At 33.9% G+C, this 23,722-nt stretch overlaps 1 protein-coding gene across 16 annotated transcripts in view; it reads left to right on the forward strand.

Annotated features, from left to right (window-relative positions):
- LOC124428213 (tyrosine-protein phosphatase Lar) overlaps positions 1–23,722 on the forward strand; it is a 488,512-nt gene that overhangs the window by 441,926 nt on the left and 22,864 nt on the right. For 9 of the 16 annotated variants that reach the window (XM_046972045.1, XM_046972046.1, XM_046972047.1 and 6 more), the window contains 8 exons: positions 11,015–11,125; positions 12,046–12,321; positions 12,984–13,268; positions 15,956–15,979; positions 16,940–17,040; positions 17,167–17,496; positions 17,654–17,804; positions 19,968–20,264. In XM_046972045.1, the coding sequence (XP_046828001.1) occupies positions 11,015–11,125; positions 12,046–12,321; positions 12,984–13,268; positions 15,956–15,979; positions 16,940–17,040; positions 17,167–17,496; positions 17,654–17,804; positions 19,968–20,264 (1,575 nt within the window). The remainder of the gene's footprint in view (positions 1–11,014; positions 11,126–12,045; positions 12,322–12,983; positions 13,269–15,955; positions 15,980–16,939; positions 17,041–17,166; positions 17,497–17,653; positions 17,805–19,967; positions 20,265–23,722) is intronic. The other 7 variants (XM_046972058.1, XM_046972056.1, XM_046972057.1 and 4 more) reach the window with 4 other exon arrangements.

Raw genomic sequence — 23,722 nt, forward strand, 5'->3', positions numbered from 1 at the left:
TATATATATATATATATATATATATATATATATATATATATATATATATCATCGATTGACACGATCCTTACGATCTAATAGTTCATGATCTAGAGAGAGAGAGAGAGAGAGTGACTATTTAGAACATGGAAATTTTTACGTCTATCTTCTTTTCTCTCTCTCTTTATCTATCTCTCTCTATCTCTATCTTTTTCTATCTTCCTTTCGTTTCTCTCGATTTCTCGTTCGAATCTGTTATTTCATGTCATATTTTCAAACGTCGCACGTCGAAAGACGAAAAAAAATTGGACTATACATATGTATATATATATATATGTAATATATATATATACGGAGGAGGGAGAGGGAGCGAGAGAGATATCGTAGTACTTCTCTTTTTTTTTGGTTTTTTTTTTTTTTTTTCCTTTTTTCTACTACTTCGTCGATTCACGACCAATATATGATAAATAATATTTTAATATCACGTTCTATATTTATTACTTTATTTGATTTATACATTAGAATCATGTATCCAATGAATTATAAAGAAATATTATATCTTATCGTTATTCTTTAGGATCGATTTATTTGTTATCGTATTCGATATGAAATCGCGTAAACGATATAAATAATATTCGTTTCGGAGAAGTATCAATCAAAAATAGATGGACTTACGTTGACTTGAAATTATCTGTAATTAACGATTATTATAAAATGGGAAATAATGATAAGATTGTAATTATGATTAAATCCAATTCAATTTATTGTTTTCGAATGAAACGAATGGAAACGCGAATGAATGTTATAACTATGTAATTTGTTTTCGAGTATCCTTTAAAATTGAGATACGTTTGTCGTACTTACGTATTGTAAATGTTTGAAAATAATGAATATATATGTTCGATTTTGCGAGAATTATTGAATGGGGGAAAAGAAAGAAGAAGAAAAAAAGAGAAAAATAAGCCAAATAAAAGGAGGAACGAAGGTGTAAATAAATGAAGGTGTAAACAAATAAACAAATACGTTAATGAGATAAAGAAGAAGAAGAAGAAGAAGAAGAAGAAAGAAAAAAGTAAAGATAATAAAAATATCATAGTTATCTTCGATAAATACGATCTGCATGAACACACCTGGTTGTATGCATAAGCGAACGGTCGGATGTAAGGATGGATAGTGGGTGGAGGGTGGATAGCCGGGGGGAGGAAAAGCGCGTTGTTGTAGTTTAGCTCTAGGGAGAAGAAGGGCTTAAACTTTGTTTTTATCGTCGGGTGCGGTATCATTATTGAGCGAGGGGTATGTATGTACGTCCCCCCATAATACCCGGCATGCACCGCCGTTACTATTCGCTCAACAACTGTCTTCACGGCACGAAGAGCTCGCAGTGTTCTCTGTTCCGCGACGTGAAAAAAAAAAAGAAAATAGAAAAAAAAGAAAAAAAACAAAAGTATATTATATACATTAGAACGTGAAAACGTGGATGTATGTGCATCCAACGATTAAAAAAAGAGAAAGGAAAAAAGAAAAAAAAAGAGAAAACTATGGATGTTGCAAACTAGGACGTTGCGCTTGGTCTTTTGTTATGGCGATAACAGTGTCTTTAGTGGGAAAAAAAAAAGCAAAAAAACAACACGGAGGGGAGGGGGAACAAAAAAATGAAAAAGATTGTTCCAGAGTTGTACTGTTTCGTTTCTTTTTTTTTTTTTTTTTTTTTTAGATTAATTTTGTCGACGTTAATTTTTTTTTCTTTTTTCTTTTCTTTTCTTTCTTCCCTTATTATAGCATATTCGAGATTTTTGTTGATAAACGATAGATTTTGATCGATAATTAAATCGAGACGATATTTAGATCTGAATTGATATGTTTCTTATAGAAAATTTTTTTCTACGTGAAAAATGACAAGGGATGACAATGCAACAAGAGCGCCATCAGTCAACAAACAGCTTTATAAACGCATTATTCGCATGTTTCATAGTCATCTTTCTCTATGCCGATATCATTAGCTGTTTCAATCGATACGATATTCTACCGTAACCTTTTTTCTCCCTTTACCTCTCTCTCTCTCTCTCTGTCTCTCTTTCTCTCTCTCTCTCTTACCTGCCCATCCTGTTATATCATAAAATATTATATATGGCTTAATGTACTGCAAAGAGTAGATCATGAGAAAATGTTAGATATATATATATATATACAAACATTCTGCGTGTATATATATATATATATATATACCGACGTACACTGTTAGTACAAAGTTTAGCCTCTGGAAAATGGATGTACATAGCTCGGGAAGAAAAAAGATTGGAAGCATAAACGTAGTGCGTCTGAAGGATGATGTCCATCCTGCCGAAAGGAAGGCTTTCATAAATCCTAGAAAATCGTGCGAGCTTAAACGTTAAGACGAGCTAAACTTTCGATATGTCTGAAAATTTTCAATTCATCGTTCTTTATCTGGGGATTTCATTATTATTTACTTTTTGAGATAAGATCTATATCTCTCTTTGTTATTTCTTTTTCTGTTTTTTCTTTTCTTTTTTCTTTTTTTCTTTTTTCTTTTTCCTTTTTCTTTTTCTTCGTCAGTTCGTTCTCAATGATAAAAAAAAAAAAAAAAAAAAAAACACTTATTCCCCGATAATAATTTTCTACGCGATAATTATTTATAGACTTTAATTGAAACTATAAGATTATTAAGAGGAAGGAAAATTATTAATTCGAGAGCATCGGATATATAATCGAGCATATATTATAATAATTATAATAATGATAATAATAGTAATGATGATGCTGATAATAATAATAATAATAATAATAATAATAATAATAATAATAATAATAATAATAATGATGATGATGATGATGATGATGATGATGATGATGATGATGATGATGATGATGATGATTTCGATTGAAGTATTTACGTTGCATGCATCTTTAAAGAAGATTTTCATCATCGAAAATAAGTACTCATAGTTCGTTAATAAATTCAGAAATTCATTTTGATTTAATTATATTAACATTCGCAATATCCAAAGTTGTTATATCATTTTATCGTTTCATTTAATTTTTATAAACGGTTTAATATTTTCTCATTCTTTTTTCCATCGATCCAACTAACATTCTCTCTTCCTCTCTCTCCCCCCACTCACTCTCTCTCTCTCTCTCTCTCTCTCTCTCTCTCTCTCTTTTATTCATTATGAATTGTTCATTGTATCGTGTAACGTAGTAAACGTGAATATATATACATATACAAGTGTAGGTGAAAAGAACTTAATATATCCAATCGTTAAATTATATTTCATAGTTAGACGGTTAAACGTGAACGAACTTTTAGGGTTGCTAATAAAGGGACGAAGGAAAGAGAATAAAAGCCGCATGGGGAGAAGCTCGAGAGAAATAAAGAGAGAAAGAGAGGGAGAGAGAGAATGGTTAACTCTTCGTCAACACTCGTAAAATTTCTACCATTAAAGCTCTTGCTGGTTCATAGTAAAGAGACAGAGAAAGAGAGAGAGAGAGAGAGAGAGAGAGAAAATTCAAAGAAAGGGATGATTCGAAGTTCGAAACAAACCTCGAGTTATATATTGTAGAACAAGGGAGACTTAACACCTGTGCCGAAATTCTCAGACCGTTCCTCGTCTCTTTTAACTGCCTCATTCCCTCTCTCTTTCTCTTTCTCTCTTTATCTGGCCTTAGTCCAACCCCGTTCAACTTCAACACATCACCCCTATTCCTTCGAATACTGTCGCGAAACAACCGTGAACCATTCTGATACGTTCGAAAACTTTCCTCTCTCTCTCTCTCTCTCTCTCTCTCTGTCTTTCTTAGGTTGATTGTAGACGTCTTGTCTGTGGGCTTGCGCCCACAATCACCCTTATTCCTATAGATTTTCAAGAATCCATCGCTCGTCTTTTCTATCTTACGATGTCGAGAATCCATCCTCGATGCCAACGCCCTTTCGAGAACACCCTCCATCGGGGACCATTAGACCTACCCTTTCCCTCGGGAAAACTTGACTTATGACGGAATACGTCTATAAGCAAAGAACTTGAGTGTGTTACCTCATATTCCTCTTCGTACCTCCTTTTATGACACCATCCATTCCTTCTTCGTCTTCGTCTTCGTCCTCGTCTCCGTCTTCGTCTTCGTCTTCAACGAAAGCAAACGAAAATGGACGAAAATGTGGCACGAAATGTTAGTATACTTTTGGTACTTTCTTTTGCAACATCATTCATTTCTTCTTCTTCTTCTTCTTCTTCTTCGTCTTCTTCGTCTTCTTCTTCTTCTTCTTCTTCTTCTTCTTCTTCTTCTTCTTCTTCGTCGTCGTTTTCGTCTTCTACGAAAGCAAACGAAAAAAGAACGAAGATGTTCTGGCAAAAAGTGTTAACAGATTATGGATACATGTATACATATATATATATATATATATATATATATATATATATATATACATAGATATATACATAGATATCTACTTAGAGATACCGTCGAGACTTTTCTCAATTCCTTCAGCATTTTTCGAATATAAAAGATAGAAAGAGTATTCAATACCATGAAATCTCGAATGGTGGAATGACGTTCGTTATCTTAAACGAACCTTTGTCCCGTAATTTTCTTCTTTTTTCAACGATCACGATCCTCGAGAGAAAGTGAAAAAGAATTTCTTAGAGAGAATCATCGTGAGGTTTTTCCTTATTCGAATATTCCCATTCGATTTTTCACTTTGGAAAATTCACTCTTGAAAAATTCGTCAACGACGTTCTCCCAAATTTCCTCTGTTACGGATTTGTTATTTCTTTTTTTTTTTTTTTTCTGTAATGAATCCCTTTTTATTTTAATATATTCGTATGAATATGTTTATTTAATATACACGCGAGCGCTCGCGCTGTGTGTGTGTGTGTGTGTGTGTGTGTGTATGTGCGTGTGTAAAAGAGAGAAAGAGAGATATATATATATATAATTTCGTTTATCCGATCGTTTTCCGTGTTCCATTTGAAAAGTTCTTTTCCTAGCAAGCTTTACAAGAAACCTTCGTCCTTCTTCTCTCTCCCCTCCCCCTCTGTCCCTTTCCAATCGAGACGCCATTTGACGGAGTGGTAGGTTACAGAAGGGAGAAGTAGAAAAGATCCTTCGAAGCCGGTTTACAACGTCAGCTCGTTCAGGTTGTATTAGTGATAGTGATGGTGGTAGTAGTAGCAGTAGTAGTAGTAGTGGTATTAGGTGAGGGGTTAAAGGAGTAGAGGGAGAAAGGAGATTCTCGAAGAACGCACTCGAAGGCTGCTAGGGGTAGGTATTTCCTATGATTGCAAAGGCACAGAGCCTCGAGACGTACGAGAAGACGAATGACGCTCGCGCTTCAGTGAACGCTTAAAGCATTTTCCCAAAGACATTCCTCTGCCCGCATGATCTTCCGTTTACCCGCTCCCTTGTATCCAATAGCGCGGTGATGGTAGTGTGGTGGTGGTGATGGTAGTGCCATCGTGTTTAACGCGAGACTATTCGCTTTTGACGTTAATGCGGCTCACGTTTGGCTCTTTGATTAGTCGAAGAGAGAGAACGCTATCGTATGCGTCTTCCTCATACCGACCAAACCACCCCCTAATCATCCCTAACCTCCTCTCCTAACCTCCTTCTAGCCTCCCTTAACATCCGACCAACCGATCGTCTCTTTACATAAAGATACTTTGCAAAAAGGATATCAGAAATTGAATCGTCGTCTTTCTCGCGTTCATATATTTTAATAAAATTTTGATGTTAATTTAAATATCTTTTATTTTTTTTCTCTTTCTTTCTTTCTTTCTTTCTTTGGTTTGGTTTGCTTTGCTTTTGGTATTAGGCGGATATATGCGAATTGTCTCATGTTAGGATAGTTCTAAAAATTTTTGTTTTTATATATATATATATATATACTAATGTTGAACAAGAAAATTTAGAATTATCCGTGGGTGATTTAACGTGTCTAACGAAGATTCAATGATAGAGTCTGACAAATATTTTATATAGGATTATTAAAATAAATATTTGAGTATATATATATATATATATATATATATATATATATATATATATTTTATTGGATGGTATCGTACATCTGTCGATTCGTCATTGGAATACTTTTTTTGATCTTTACACGATATTCGATAAAAATAAATCAAAACTATTATAATATATAAATTAAAGTATAATACATATATATCATAAATCAAAGATAAGATTTATATTGTCTTTGAAAATTGTCGTAAAGAAATTTTCTCTCCTTATCTTGATCTTTCTCTCTCTCTCTCTCTCTCTCTCTCTCTCGCGCGCGCGCACGCACGCGATGGAAAAGAAAAAGAAGAAGAAGAAGAAGTAGAAGAAGAATTCGTGTATACCTAGGTAAAAGGTCGTTTGAAAATAAAGTATGGTAGAAGAAAAAGACGAAGAGGTTTTCTTCGAAGCGTGCCGAAGGAGACAGGCTATATGCGGGCATGTGCCAGGCATAAATACGTATACATATTTATAGGACGTCTCTTGGTTGGGTTAGAGAATGCGTTCTAGTAAGAGAGAAAAAGAGGAAAGAGGAAGTTGAAACGACAGGAGAACTCTCTCTCTCTCTCTCTCTCCCCCCCCCCTCTCTCTCCCCCTCTCCCTTTCCCTCTCCCTCTTCTCTCTTTCATATACACTCTTACTCCGTACACGTTTTCCAGCTACATCGTATTTGTGAATCAATATTGAAATATCTTTCCTTATATTTAATATTATACCGGAGCAAAAGCGAAATATAGTTGCGACGCGTTTCTACGGTTTGCCGATAGCTACGCTACGCTATGCCACGTTAGTATAGATAGAAACGTTTTTCACAAATGGCATCAAGCCACCTGGTAGAATGGGATTTATAGAGAGCGAATGGGGATGGGAAGCGGGGTAAGGGTGGAAGTGTAATAGGGCGAGAGAATCGTATTTTGCGAACATGAGAGAGAAAAGAAAAAAAAAAAAATGAAACAAGCTTTGCCGATAATGAGTCTTGGTAGAATCATGGTTATTATTACATTCTCGTACGATGGAAAAACTAAATTCACAAAAAAGTAAATTCATACGTGCAATATATTATAGTAATAATAGTAATATTAGTACTAGTAGTATTAGTAATAGTAAAAGTAATGGTAGTACTAGTACTATATTACGAATGTAATACTTGATCTATATATGTTTATTATACTTTATTTAAGAATATGTTTATTATGTTTACACTAAAGGCATTCCATCGTAGAGGATACTTTTACCTATTCGCCCCTCTCGAGACTGTGTTCGAGCAAATAGGAGAAAGAGAGACAGAGACAGAGATAGAGATAAAGAGGAAGAGAGAGAGAGAGAGAGAGAGAGAGAGAGAGAGAGAATACTAATCTATCAAACTCATTCCTATCGCTGTTACTATTCGATTTAGTGATTCGAGTTATATAAAAAATGATCACTCTATATTTACGAGAACTAAAAGATAAAAGTGTAATAATATTTTTTTCTCACTCGTTTCCTCTGATATGAGAAAAAAAGAGAAAAAAGGAAAAGCTTCTATCTTCCTTAATGATAATAGCAGCTCTCTCATTAACGAATATTCGTTCTTTTTTTTTTTTATTTTTTTTTTATTTCTTTCCTTTTTTTCCTTTTTTTTTTCTTTTTACTTATCTTTCGTTTTCTTGTTTCGAAACGTTTTAACGTATCTTGTTACTTCAGACTTTCGTCAGCAGGGTAACGTCAAACCTCTCATCTTTTATCTACTCTGTATGTGTGCGTATATATATATATATATATATATATATATATATATATATATATATATATATATATATATATTCGAAACTGTCTGTTCGTTTCTGAACGTTTTCGTGAAAATATGTTCTCGCGTGCGTCGATCATGTAAAATTCATAACAAGCATCGTAGAGGGAAATATTTCCCACGTCTTACTTTAAATTCGCATTACTTAACTTGTCGAAGTTAATCGTTCGTCATCGTAAGTTTTATAAGTTATAAGTTTATCTTTTAACCATTATACTTATAATATGTCTTATATGTATATATATATATATATATATCTTACTTCACGACTTACTATTCTATTTTTTGTAGAATATACGTACGCAACTTATCCGTACGAAAGTTGAATATATTCTCATAGAGATCTTCAAAACGAGTTTCCTTAAAAACGAGTTACAAATAGTTACAAAAGTTAATGTTAAATCTTTTTCTATGCGTTTCGTTTGCTTGTTGCTATGCAAAAAAAAAAGAAAAATAAAAAAAAAAAAAGAAAGAAAAAAGGGAAAAGAAAGCGCAAGGGGAAAAAGGGAAAAGAAAGGATAAGAGGAGAAAAAAATTCGACAAGATGGTCGCGTTATCGCTTGATAAAAAAAAAAAAAAAAAAAAAAAGAAAAAAGAGAGGAAGAAAAGAAGTCGTGGAAGGAAATGAAGAGAAGAGGGAAGTAAGGAAGAAAGAAAGAAAGAAAGAAAGAAAGAAAGAAAGAAAGAGGAAAAAAGAAAAAACAAAACAAACGAACAAAGAAAAGAAAAAGAGAAAGAGTACATACGTATATTTTTTGCGACTGACTTACATTTTCGTTCAGTCGTGCATTCATTCGTTCGAGAATGAAAGAAAAAACCAAAAAAAGAAAAAAGAAAGAAAAAACAAACAAACAAGAAAAAAAGTAGAATAAGTAGAGGAAGAAGGAGGAGTAGGAAGAGGAGGAGGAGGAGGAGGAGGAGGAGGAGGAGGAGGAAAAAAAGGAGGAAAAAGAAACAGCTTCCGGCTTTTTCTCGTAGCGTCTTTGAGAAAGAACGAGTGAGAGTGAATGAGAAAAAGTAAGAGAGAAAAAAGAGAAAAAGAATAAAAGAGAGAGAGAGAGAGAGAGAGAGAGAGAGAGAGAGAGAGAATAACTTTTTCGACGAGTACTAGTGCTAACAATGCGCACGTGACCCGAAGAAAGATATAACGGTATGTATGGCCGCACGCGTTCTCCTTCCTACTTGTTTTACTAGAAATTGTAGATGAGCCATGATTACGTATTCCGATCGTAGAAGATATCAGACCACCAGGTAGTGCCTACCTCTTTGCTCCCTGTGATGGAGTGTTTTCTACCCTTTGCGACCCTTCAGCAATCCCCTAGAACCGTTCCTCACCACCAACCTCCTCCACTGACCCTCATTCCCTCACCACCATCGTTTCTTCTCTCTTCCGTGAACTTTGTAAAGAGAGAAAGAGAGAGAGAGAGAGAGAGAGAGAGAGAGAGAGAGAGAGAGAGAGAGAGAGAGAGAGAGAGAGAGAGAAAGAAAAAGACAAAAAAAAATAGCCAAAAATAGCACGGGCCCCATTCTACAGGGTTTAGGAACTTACGAAATTGACGATGTTAAAATGGGTGGGTCCATTTCTCGTAGCACGTTGAAATTAAGCAACCCGAATAGGGTAGGTACCAGTACTATTATCTGACTACGTTGATTGCAGGTTCGATTCTACCGTTGATTGTACTACCGAAAGCAGACCTTCCATTAGGAAATATATCTAACGTTCTTGTCGAGCACGTTCTTCTCTCTCTCTCTCTCTCTCTCTCTCTCTCTTTCTTTCTCTCTTTCTCTGTGTGTGTCTTTGCATACGATATAATCTAGAGAGAGAGAGAGAGAAAGAGAGAGAACAATCCTCGTCGAGTTCACATCGCAAATTTCGTTTCTTTAAGAACTAGTAGAAGATCTCTTTAAGATTTACCTTTTGCCTTTTTGATAACCCATTACTCGTTCTCTCTCTCTCTCTCTCTCTCTCTCTCTCTTAAAGGCGTATTGTAAATTATAGAGCGTACCTTGGAAAATAAAATGATTGCTTACGATATCCGATAGTAATAAAAAAGAAAGGAAAAAGAAAGTCATGCATTCGTAAAAATGATTTTGATTTTATATCGATTCAGAAAGCTTACAATGATCAATCATACTTTTATAATCATTTGAAAATAATATTCGTTCGTAGTATAGTCGATTAATATTTTTTACGTTCAATGATGAAACGAAACGTTTAGTATATTAACAATCAAGTGTAGTATTCTCACTCCCTCTTTCATTCGACAGAGAGAAAGCAAACCTCGTGCATTGTTTACTCAAGCCGTCGTCTCTCTCTCTCTCTCTCTCTCTCTCTCTCTCTGTCTATCTTTCGCCATCCTCGTTAAAAGGAAAGAGATAGGGTGATAGGGATTAGGTCGGGAACGGAGGGAAGAAGGGAGAAAGTAAAGGAGTGGAGACGCAAAAGCGTGAAGAGGAAGTAGAGAAGAGGGAATAGTAGTAGTAGTAGTAGTACTAGTAGTAGTAGTAGTAGTAGTAGTAGTAGTATAGCTTGCAAACTTTCGTTGGGAGTTAAATTATACCGGAGGAGTGACGTCGGCGAAGATAATCACACGCCTCGCAACAGCCAGTTCATCATTGCAGCGGTATCGTGCTAAGGGGTTGATGCATCGTCGAAACCTTGCACGAACTGGCCGAGGGTGATGAGGGTATGGAAGGTTAATGTTTGCTAGTCTCTGTCTCTCTTCCTCTTTCTCTCTCTTTTGGTTTCTCTCTTTCTATCTTGGTCTCCCTCCCTCCCTCCCTCTCTCTCTCTGTCTCTGTCTCTCTCTCTCTCTCACACACACACAACAACAAGCCATAGGGAAAATCCTCCACGCCTCTTCTCAGCACGGTAGGAACTCTATTAAGGTTGGGAAAAACGAAGTAAAAGGGGTTCATAAGTCAGTTTGAATACAGACGTATATTCGTTTAGAGGGTGAAAACTCTTATATAAACAGAGCTTATCGTCGTTAATATCAATGGAACAACGAATCGTATATATTTATATATATATATATAATATTTTCGATAAATTTCTTAACATTTAATTCTGATAATGGCTATTGTTTATTATTATAATCGGTATAATGAAATTTTTTAATAATATTAAATACATGCATATATATATCGAAGGATCTTTTTTCATTGTTGTTATTATTATTAATATTTTATTATCATTATTATTAAATAATTTTTTGTCCTTTGCTGTTTCAGGTACATTGCAAATCACAAACTCTATCAGTAGCGACCAGGCGAAATACGAATGCGTGGCGAACAATTCTGTCGGCACGGAATATTCGAAATCAACTCTGCTATACGTTAAAGGTACATATGTATATATTTATACAATATATATGTAATATATATATATATATAGAAAAGAGAAAGGATTTGTACGTACATATGTAGCTACATATATACTGTGATTATATTGGAATACATTATTGCAACAGAGACAGATTACGAAATTCACTCTTGTATCAATTGAATTCAATGTTCTTTTCACAAGGCTCGTGAACAAACGAGATCCTATGTCTCTTTAACGAATCCATTATGATTAGGAAAAAGAAGTCGGACGAAATAAATCAATCTAGTGTTGCTCCCTCTAACAAAGTCGTTCATTCGTACCACGGTAATTAATATTAACATAAACGAAAGGGTAATTAAAACGTTGCGATGACTAAACGAGTGCGTGACAAAAAGATACGATAAAAAGATTTTCGAAGCCGTCACGGAGGAAGTAAAGGGGTTGGTTGAAGAACGAAGGGACAGGGTATGGGGATTCAATTTTTTTCAATTCTCCTCGTAACAATCCTTTCACACGGTATATATATATATATGTATATATGTATGTATATATACAACGATCTCATAAACTTTTCAACCCCTTTATTTGTCGCGTTACAAGATTCTTTTAGCTACGCGGATAAAAGATTCACAACTGCTCGAATAGCTTGAAAAAAAAAAAAAAAATACGTCGGACGAGAAACAGGAAAAAAAAGGGAAAAAAGAAAGAAAGAAAAAACGGGTTGGGGAGAAGGGTAAAAAAAAAAGAACAAAAAAAAAAAGAAGAGAAGGAATGAAAATACAAAAGCACGGTTGAAAATAACACAAACGATATTCAACAATGGTTAGAGAGAAAGAGAGAGATAGAGTGAGTGAATGAGTGAGTGAATGAGTGAGTGAATGAGTGAGTGAGTTAGTGAGTGAGTTGACGGTTGATTAAAAATGTATTCTGCTTTTAGTTCGTCGCGTTGCCCCGAGCTTCTCGATACCACCGCCAACTCTGAGCGAGGTCACGCTAGGAGCATCATTGAATTTGAACTGCGTTGCTGTCGGTGCACCTATGCCGGTTGTACAATGGCGAAAATATCCAGCTACTGACATAACGCCCGACGACAATCTACCAGTTGGAAAAAATGTTCTCTATCTTACGGACATACAAGAATCAGCTAATTATACTTGCACGGCGTCCAGTCCAATTGGTGTAATACACGCTACTTCTATGGTGAAAGTTCAATGTGCGTAAATAATGTTGAATATTAAAATATAACGATTACGTGTGTGTGTATGTATATATATATATGTATATATCATTCTAACTAACGTTTAAATTTCACTTTAAAATTCCACTAACCTTCGTGCGAGTAATCTCGTACTTTCTTCCTTACTTCAACACCCACCCTCATCCTCTTACTACTTCCCCATCTTCAACCCCATCACCACTTCATGCTTATTATGGATCGCCTAATGTAAATCCCATCCATCATGGTGGCAATGCGTCCTTACGTTACTATAACACTGACGTCTATTTCTAACAACTAATTGATCGGCTTAAGATCCAAGGATTCGTACTTCTCTCTATTCGTCTCTCATTTTAGAGATAGATAGAAAGATAGGTAGATAGACAGATTGATATATAGAGAATGGAAAGATACATACACACACACACACACATATATATATATATATATATACAGATAATGTTTCTAATAGAATCATTAAACTATTTGATTATTAGATATTTATACAAAAAAATCTAATGACAAATGATCTCATTTGGATAATTCATTCAGGTTATTTAAAAAATTAATCGTTAAATAATTTGTTTATTTTATTTAACATTAGACGTCACTTTAAATATTATCGTCTAATGTTTCTCGATTTGAAATGTTTTCTTTAGCACTTCCTGGTCCACCTGAAAACATTCAAGTGTCCGACATAACTGCAACATCCGTCAAACTGAGCTGGTCTTACAAGGGACCGGACGAGTTGCAATACTACGTAATCCAACACAAGCCTAAACAGGCTAATCAGCCGTTCACCGAGATTTCCGGTATCACAACGATGTATTACCACGTCAGAGGTCTTAGCCCTTACACCGAGTACGAGCTTTATGTGATAGCCGTGAACCACATAGGCCGTGGTCCCCCAAGTGCCCCGGTGACCGTCACCACTGGTGAAACAAGTCAGTACATATATATATATAATACATATAAAAAAAAAAAAAAACAAGAGAAAAAAAATTTCTTAATAATAAGCCATAATCGTAAATATTATCGTCGAGCGCTTTTTCCTTTTTTCTTTTTCTATTACATACATATGTCTACGTAACACGTATCCATTCGTTCTCTCTCTTATTTCTTTGTTTCTTCCCTTATCTTTTTTTCTTTTTTTTTTTTTTTTTTTTTTTTTTTCATTAGCATACACATATTTAATAGAAGCGAGCTTACTTCGAATCAAAATATTTAATTATCCGTCATCTCTCGGCGTTCTCGTTTTTCTTTTTCTCGTTGGGTAAAAAAAAAAAAAGAAAAAAAAACAAAAAAAATGAAAAGAAAATAGGAAAAAAAAAAAAAAAACATTGAGAAAGAAAAGAAAAAGAAACGAAGGGAAAAAGTATATATAAGACAAGATGAAATTAAAGAAAATTTCGTTAGAAACGAGAACGCGCGCGAGAGTGCGGTAGTGAGAGAAAGGGAAAAAGAAAAGAAAAAAAAAAAGAAAAAAAAAAAAACGACGAGAATTTCGTTTGGTTGTAAACAATTTTTTTTTTTTCTTTTCTACTTCTCTCTCTTTTTTTTCTTCTTCTTCTTCTTCTTCTTTTTCTTCTTCTTTTTTCTCTTTCCTTTTTTTTTTCCCTGCAAATCAAAATTGTAACAGAGCGAAATTCTCATCCTTCTGCCTAAAAGATAATTATACGTATGAGTGATTACAGCTAAAACAAGGCTTGAATAATTCACGTTTTCATTTTCGCACGTTCACGCGAGAACAAAACTCATATATAATTAAATATTATATATATATATATATTATATATATATATATGTATATAATATATATATATGTATATTTATTCATAAACGTACGCAGGTACGTATATCCCTTTTTATAAAGATATTATTATAAAGGAAAATATATATACACGCGCTTGTAAATATTACGATTATATACGTTCATATTTAAAAACATAAATATACACATATATGTACATATAAATATAAATATATATATATATATATATATATATATATATATACATATATATAAAATGTACACATACATATCATATGTACGTAATAACATCTACATACATACGTGCGTTCGACGATACAAAAAAAAAAAAGATCAAAACAAAAAGAAAAACAAAAGGGGAATAGAAAAAAAAAGAAAAAAAAAAAAAGAAAAAAAAAAAGAAAAAGAAAGAAAAAACAGAAACTAAAGAAACGCTTCCCGATCGCGTCTCTCGCGCGAAAAATCATTGTTATTTATTAAGCAAAAGATTAATCGCTTTCGCGGGAAAAGGTATGGGCTGTTCATAAGATTGGCGAAAAAGGAAGAAAAGGAAAAAAAGAAAAAGAAATTAAGAAAAAACCAAAAGAAGAAGCAAAAAAAAAAAAGAGAGAGAGAGAGAGGGAGGGAGAGAGAGAGAGTGTGTGTGTGTGCGTGTGTGTGTGTGAGAAAGAGAAAAAAAAAAAGAAAAAGAACGGGGGAAAAAAAAAGGATTTTGCACATTTTTTGCACGTAGCGTAGTGAAACTTTTTTGTCGTCGCGCTAGCGAACGAGAAAGAGAGCGAGGAAGAGAGAGAGAGAGAGAGAGAGAGAAAGAAAGAAAAAAAAGAGAGAGAGAGAGAGAGAGATAGAGAAGAAAAAGAATTTTGACAGATTTTTTGAGGGAAATTCTACCTTTTTTTCCATGCTGTCCCGCCGTGGACGCACGATTTGGTTCATGTAAGTGACAAGAACATTTTTTTCCACCTTTTTATCACCGACCACCACCACCACTGTCACCATCACCATCAACCATCACCAACTATACCTGCTCTCCCTTCTCTCTACGGCACTTCGTGTTAATTCGCCGGTGCGTTTTACGTGTGTAAGTTTTTGTCGGATCGTTTTGGCGCGTCGCGTTTAAACGTCTCGTACCGTTTCGTGATTTTTTTTACGTCTCTCTACTATCAATGTCATCATCGTTATCGCTATATCATCAACATCATTGTCATCATCATCATCATCATCATCGTTATCATCGTCATCGGCATAATCATCATCGTCATTGTAAATCACCGACATAACTTTCAACCCTCTCCTTCTCTTCGTATCTTTTTTTACGAAAGGTGTTGGACGAACGAGAAGGGGAGAGGATAAAAATAAAAAAGATAAAAAATAATCAAAAAAAGAGAGAGAGAGAGAGAGAGAGAGATAAAGAGATTGTATGTGCGCGTGCGTGCGTGTGTGAGAGAGAAAGAGAGAGTGAGAGAGAAAGAGGAAGGGAGAAAAAAAAAATTTACGCTGAGAGACGTCACGCGAAATTGCACCTTCCCCCAACCGTATAATAGAGAGCACACTTCACATCCCGTGGAAAGACGAAAATATGTTTTAAACTCTTTTGATATACTTTATATATATGTATATATATATATATATATATATATATATGTATATTATATACATACGTATATATGTCATTGTCTTTGTATGTTTGTATTTGTGATAATGTTTGTTGTCATTTTTTTTTCTCCCCCCTTTTCACACTTTCGAACGATTCTATTTTTTTTTTCCCGCCCCTCGTCTTTCCACATCACGATGTGCATCATGTATTAATGTACTTTGAGAATATTTATAATTAATCTATTGACGTTTCTTCCCTAATAGCGGAATCAACGAATGGAGGTGCCAGTAAGTGAAGAAATTATCTACTAAGTGTGCCGTAGTAACACATGGTGTTTTTGTTTTTCTTCTCGTTCTTTCCTTTTTTTTTTTTACTTTATCTTTTTCTTCTTCTTCTTCTTCTTGTTTTTATTCATCTTACATCCCGTGTCCCACCGATCTACCCTCCTCCCCTATCCTACTTTTAAATATCATTTTGTCATCCCTTCAATCGTCTTCGTTGCCTTTCATTCTTTCTTTTTTTTTTTCTTTTTCTTTCACATATATATATATATATATATATATATATATATATATATATATATGTTCTATTTTCAAATTAATTTGATTGATTATATCAGTAGAATCGGTAGATGAGCACATTTGTTCTTTTATTTTATTATGGCTGTTCACAAAAAGCACATTATTTTCTCCCCCTTTTTCTTTTTATTTGTGTAGTTAATATTAATTATTTCATTTCTTATTATTTAATTAAGTCGCGATCATTTTAGTGATTAGTGTGTCACAAGGGTGTATTTGTGTATATTTGGTATTATTTTACACACGTAAATAAGTAATTCATTATCATCATCATCATCATCATCATCATCATTATTATCATCACCTCTCTCTCTATGTGTTTTATAAACTCTGATCGAATAGTAGAACATCTGTTTTTCTATTTGTAATTTTTAGTTTTGTTACTGACACCATACACGTTGTATCTATTTTGGATTAATTTAAGTTTTGGTAATTAGGGCTATTGTTTTTTTTTTCTTTACACATTCATTATTCTCGCGTGACTAACAACCCCACGTGTGTCGATTATCATTTAATTTAATGATTGAGTATTATTCGGAAACAAAAAAAAAAAAAAAAGAAAAATATAAGAAAAAAAAAGTCAAAGAGAATAGAATAAATAGATTAAAAAAAGAAAAGAAAAGAAAAAAGGAACAAAACATTATTCATTTTAATTTTAATCATTTTTAGAACCGGGTACTGCGCCAAGGAAGGTTCAGGTCCGACCTTTGAGTTCCAGCACAATGGTTATACAATGGGACGAACCAGAAACACCTAATGGTCAAGTTACGGTAAATATTTATTAGATAATAGAAATCTTTTAAGTATAATATTTCCAAGGAGAATTCTTTTTTCATTTATATAACGGAGATGAATAATCTTTAACAATCGTGTGAGAATAATAATTTTTTTTACAGGGTTACAAGGTTTATTACACGATGGATCCGAATCAACCAATGGCGTCATGGCAATTTCAAATGGTCGACAACAGTCAGTTAACAACATTATCCGATTTGACACCACACACGATATATACCATCCGGGTACAGGCACTTACAAGCGTTGGACCTGGCCCTTTAAGCGCGCCCATACAAATTAAAACGCAACAAGGGGTACCAAGTCAACCAGAGATGTTGACGGTTGTAGACGTTGGGGAGACCAAGGTGACGCTCCGTTGGAGCAAGCCAGCTCATAGCAGTGAGAATATTCTCAGCTATGAGCTTTATTGGAATGATACTTATGCGAAGGTAAATCGATTAAAATTTTTCTTTTTTTTTTCTTTCCTTTTCTTTTTTTCTCTCTTACCAATCGAACCCTTATTCCAAACCTATTAATATCTTTTCATTTTGATCTTTTCTTCTTCTTCTTCTTCTTCTTCTTCTTTTTCTTTTTTGTTTCCCAAAGGAAAAACACCATCGGAGAATACCAGTGACCGAGAATTACACCTTGATCGGTCTTTACCCGAACACGCTTTATTACATCTGGTTAGCCGCTAGAAGTCAACGCGGGGAGGGTGCAACAACTATACCTTGTCCAGTTCGCACGAAACAGTACGGTAAGCAGAAAAAAAAAAGTTTAACAAGGGCCCGAATCGAAATCAGTGAGTTCAAGCAGCGAGGAGTGCCATTTTGCATGTCCGATTTTCAATCGATCATCGTAGGAGGAATCCATATAGCGAACGAATTAATCGCGAATTGGGTTTCTCCTTGTACGATCGTAAAAAAATCGTATTGGCACGGCAGGTAGGAGGTGCTGTAGCGCTAGACGCTCCCGCAAAAGTAGCGTAAGCTATTATTATCTCTATTGATGCACAAAACCACCTTCTTTTTTCTATTATTCCAAAATTGTGACGAGTAATAATCGCTGTGTAAAGGAAAAAAAGTAAAAAGAAAAAAAAGAATAAAAAAAAGACAAAACGCAAAATACGAAAAAAGAAAAAAAAAAAGATTAATCGCTTTCGAGTAAAAAGGAAAAGTTTGGAAAATAAAAAAGGAATAAAAAGAAAAAAAATAAAAAAATAAAAAAAAGGATAAAAAATCAAAAGTAGAAAAAAGTTTAACAACGAGTGAGGAGGATTAAACGAGGTTGAAAAAAAAAAAGTAAAGTAAAGTAGAAAAAAATTAATAATAATAATAATAATAATAATAATAATAATAATAATAGTTAAAAAGAAAAAAAAAAAATTTCGAAAAAAAAGCAAGTGCAAGAAACACGAAAAGAAAGACAGATAGAGTCGAGCTCCCCTCGTTGAAAGGGGAGGATTCGTTTGACATTGAAAATATTATATACCAGAGAAAAGTACAAAATGAAAACGGGGAATGTAATAAAATACACTTATATGTTGCATATACGTATAAAGGAGGAGGGAGATAAGCAAGTTTTGGAAAAAAAAAAAAAATAATAAAAAAAATCAAACTTGAAGCGTGGGAGAGTGAGAATGACTGCATGCGTTGCAAATAAGAAAGCCGTTTTTGGATGCCACTTTATATATATCTATATATATATATACGTACATATCATATACATATAAATTGCACTAAGCACTTTGCATCGATATATGTGTGCATTTTGGGCACCTCTTTTTCATTCTCGATAACATATAATTTACGTCCGTTTTTTAATTTTTTTTTTTTTCTCTCTCTACCTGGTACTTTCGTTCCCATGTAAAAATTTATTATCAATTAATATATATATATATATATATATTAATAACCGTATATAATAATAACAACAATAATATATATATATATATATATAAGTACGTCGTTGATTCGACGCGTCCCCCCCCCCTTTTTTTTTTTGCTTTTTTTTTCCCCTTAGAAAGAAGAAAATGATTTTCTTTTTTCTTCTTTTTTTTTTTTTTTTTTTCTTTTTCTGTGGCGTTCGAATTTAACGACGTTGGTCGAAATGCGAAATCGTTCAGGGAGAAGATTTCACAATCTAATCACGTAATCTTTTCGACTGTTCAAGGATCGATTGTAATGACATTTCTTTTTTTTCTTTTTTGTTCCTTTTTTTTTTCCTTATCCTATTTTTTTTCTATTCTTCTTTATTCTACTACTACTACTTCTTCTTCTTCTTCTTATATGTTTTTTTTTTATTCTTCTCCGAGCCATTTTCTCCGTTTAATAATATCTCGTACTAACCAACCCCCTCCCTCCCCTTTCAAGGCCCGATCGTTCAAGATACCATCATCATTTTTCGTTTTACGGGTATTCCTTCGAGCGACGATTACGATCGAACGCATGCTGACCTTCGAATTATTCGAGTCGAATACCCGTCAAGATCATCGTTGATATCGGTCTCTCGACTTACTTCTACATCGTCTGTCCCTCCCCGGCCTGGCCCCACCTACCTCATCCCGTTATCACCCTAGGCCTTGATCTTTATCGATTTCTATTTCATTTCCCTTCCTTGTTTTCTTTTTCTTCAATTTCTTTTTCGTTTCTTTTTCCTTTTTTTTTCTTCTTCTTCTTTTGTCGAAAAAAAAGCAACGGACACCATCGATGACCTTGACGTGTGAATTTCTCCTCTCCCAAAATTCGAAATTCTTGATACTTGCCGATCGGTCGGTAATCGTCGACGAGAAAGAAAAAAAGGAAAAAAAAAAAAAAAGAAAGAAAGAAAGAAAAAAAGAGTTGAAAGAAAAAAGAAAAAAAGAAAAAACAAATCCAATTTTGAGTTTTTTTTCCTATCCGTATAATCGAGTTTTATATAGTACCCGGGGCTCCGCCTCGCAATGTAACCGGCCAAGCGATCAGCCCGACCTCCATATTGGTAACATGGGAACCCCCACCTGCCGAACGCTCCAACGGGAGGATATCTTACTACAGACTACAAGTCGTCGAGAGCGGACGCTCCGATTCCGAGGCGAAGGTTATCAAACTGAATCAGACGCGATTCGTCTTGGACGAGCTCAAAAAGTGGACCGAGTATCGGATCTGGGTATTGGCGGGGACCAGCGTAGGTGATGGGCCCCCGAGTTATCCTATCTCGGTCAGAACTCATGAGGACGGTATGTATCATTGATACTGACTGATCGTCTCTCTCTTTTTTCGTTGATTTTCTTTTTCTTGTCTTTTTTTATTTTTTTTTTTTTTTTTTAATTTTTTTTTTTTCTACCTCCCGCCATTTTTATAATGTAACCCGTTTCTTCGTTTATATCGACGATATTTAAGTGAATACGTTCGCGCGAATCTTCGACGTGGTGGTGGTGATGATGATGATGATGATGATGATGATAATAAATCGGATTAATAATATCTGGATTCTCTTGAATTTTTCGTCTCCTTTTTAAGTGTTTTTTTTTTTCTTTTTTTTTATTTTTCTTTTGTCGTATTTTCTTTCTCTAACCTCTTATTGCGTTTCGTTATGTATCTCTCGATCAAAAAAGTCGTCGCGTCGATCGTTTTAATCGACGTTAATTCGTCGTTAGAGTTTAATCGTGTGTGATATTGTAAACGAGGGATCGTTCGAATTTGTTTTTCTTTTCTTTCCTGTTCTCCTTTTTTTTTTTTTTTTTTTTTCTTTTAGTTTCTTTCAGTTCTTTTCTTTTTTTCCTTTTCGCGAAGTCGCATCATCGGACGAGTACACCACCACGCGCGAAAATTTCGCGCGACAAGCGTCGCCGATATAACGAGGATAAATAGATATCTCTTGCGCAGGCGATGCCGAGCAAGAGCCAAAAATATAAAAGCCCGCCAAAAGTGTCACGTTAAATCGCGATGATAATTATTTGCGTTCGTTAAATTTAATATTCCAGTGCGGCTTGCTACGACACGTCGTACTTCTTACCGATGAATATATATATATAAATCAATAAGAGTATTATTCACGCGATAACGTTTAAATAATAATAATAATAACAATAATAATAATAATAATAATAATTAAAAGAAATGTCGAATCGGTATTTAACGTATTAATTGTAGTAAATAAATACTTTCGATTTCAGATAAACGGGTATCGTCTATATCTTCGATAATAATCCTACATCATTTCTATCTCCTATAATAAAACTCTTCGATCCGCCTTAATCAAATCAAAATATCACCTATCCAACATAAACCGACCGATACTTCTTCTACATCTATTTCTATTTCTATTTCTACTTTTTATAATACTTCTTCTTCTTATTATTATTATTGTTCTTAGTAAAACCTTACTACCCACAACCACAACCCCGCCCTCGCTGCCCCAATCCATCCCTCCCCCACCCAATTTGCGATTTGTGTTATATTCTTCTCTATGTCGTTTATATACATATATACATATATATATATATATATATATATATATATATACATGTATATGGATATATATATATATATATACATATATATTTTCTCCATGTTTTTCTGTCTCTTTACAATATATAATATACAGGATATAATAGTTGTCGTAACGTTATCGATAAACGGGATATCTTTTCACGGAGATTGATTGATTGATTGATTGATTAATTCATTATTAATTAATAATAATAATACAAATTATGGACCATGAAAATGAATTTCATCGATATCCTTCAATGAAAAAGATTATTATAAATTTCTAAATAATATTGATGCATCGAGATATTCGATGAGAAGAAAGGAGAAAAAAGAAAAAGGAAGAAAAAATTAATTAAGGACAGATTTTATTATACAAAATTGACTTTTGCAACTAAGTTAATGGAAAAAATTTCGCTAATAAAGTTCATGGAAATGGGAAGAAAATTTTAAACGATAAGATTATTATCTTGCTCTTCTTTTTTTTCTTTTTTTTTTCTTTTTTTTTCCTAATCTTTTAACGATATCATTTATACATATATAATACGTCGATTTCTATTATATGTATTCGTAAATTTATTTATACGAAAAAAGGTGATTTGATTTAGTGAAAAAATAAAATATTACATAAACGTGAAAAAATTAGCCTAGTTTGTCCGATTACACTACGATTGCAATAGCATCCTGTACATATATATTATATATATATATATATATATCATTTACTTACCATGCTGAGGCTTTTTATTTACATCACGCTACTTTTTTCCTTTAAATTCCGACAATATATTATTCTCAATAGTAATGCAAAGTAAAAGACACAAAAAGAGAAAGAAAGAAATGCAAAGAGGAAAAAAAAAGTAATAATAATAATAAATAAATAAATAAATAAGTAAAAAGTAAAGAAAAGAGCAGGCGAAAAAAAAATATATATATATACAAATATATACATATATATATATATATATATATATATATATATGTATATATATAAATTTCTGTTGATATCGGATCAACCACATCGAGTAAAAAGAAAAGAAAAAAAAAGAAAAAGAAAAAGAAAAAACAAAAAAAAGAACGTAGGAGGGGGAAAAGAGGACTTGGCGTCCTTTGGTAATTCTTTTTTTCTTCTTTTTTTTTTTTTTTTATATACATATATATATATATATATATTTTTTGTCTCATCTTTTTTTTTTGCATCTACATCAGACTCCTCCTATCTGTTAAATCTTGTTTTTCATTTTCGGCACTCTCTCTTTTTTCTTTTTCTTTTTTCTTTTTTTTTTCTTCTTTTTTTTGTTATTCTTTTTTATTTTCGTTCTCATTTTTTCCTTTTCCTTTTATTCTTTATGGTTTCTCTTTCTCTCTCTCTCTCTCTCTCTCTCTCTCTCTCTCTCTCTCTCTCTCTCTCTCTCTCTTTCTCTCTCTTTCACTCTTTCACTCTCTCTTTCACTCTTTCACTCTCTCTTTCTCTCTTTCTATCTGTCTCTATCTTTCTTCCACTCTATTTTTGTTGCGCGAACTAAAGTTTTGAACGTGCACAAATTTTTCGACTTTTCCTGCCTGTCCTTTACACGCTCGTCCCCCTCCCCCTCCCCTTCCACCCCTCGCTCTCTCATCCGTTCCCAGAAAAAAAAGCTAAATCCCTTTTCACATATATTTACATATTCAGGCATATACACACACAGATGCACACGGACATACACACACGGACATATACACACGAACAGACACACACGGACAGACGGACATACATGGACATACATAGATCACACTTCATACATACATAGAACATACATATAAACATGCATAAACTCATATTCTATCTCTCTCTCTCTCTCTCTCTCTCTCTCTCTCTCTCTCTCTCTCTCTCTCTCTCTCTCTGTCTCTCTCTCTCTCTCTCTCTCTGTCTCTCTCTATCTCTATATAATACTCGCGCCCTTTTCCTTCTTCGCAATCCTATTTTTTACAATCGGATCTATCGCGGCATCTAAAGCGGTATGCGTGTTCACCCGAAGCTCTATATGTTGGCCCTACTTTTTTGGCTGGCGAGATTTTATATTTTTGGAATTTTTGCGGCAACATATCTTCCCGTCAATTCCTCTTTTCTCGTCCCTTCCCGCCACACACCAATCCCCCGCCTCCCACCACCACCACTTACCTGCCCGCGCCCGCTCCAGCCCTTCTCACGAAAAAATAAAAA

This window comes from Vespa crabro, chromosome 11 (assembly GCF_910589235.1).
Source record: "Vespa crabro chromosome 11, iyVesCrab1.2, whole genome shotgun sequence".
Taxonomy (NCBI): Eukaryota; Metazoa; Arthropoda; class Insecta; order Hymenoptera; family Vespidae; genus Vespa; species Vespa crabro.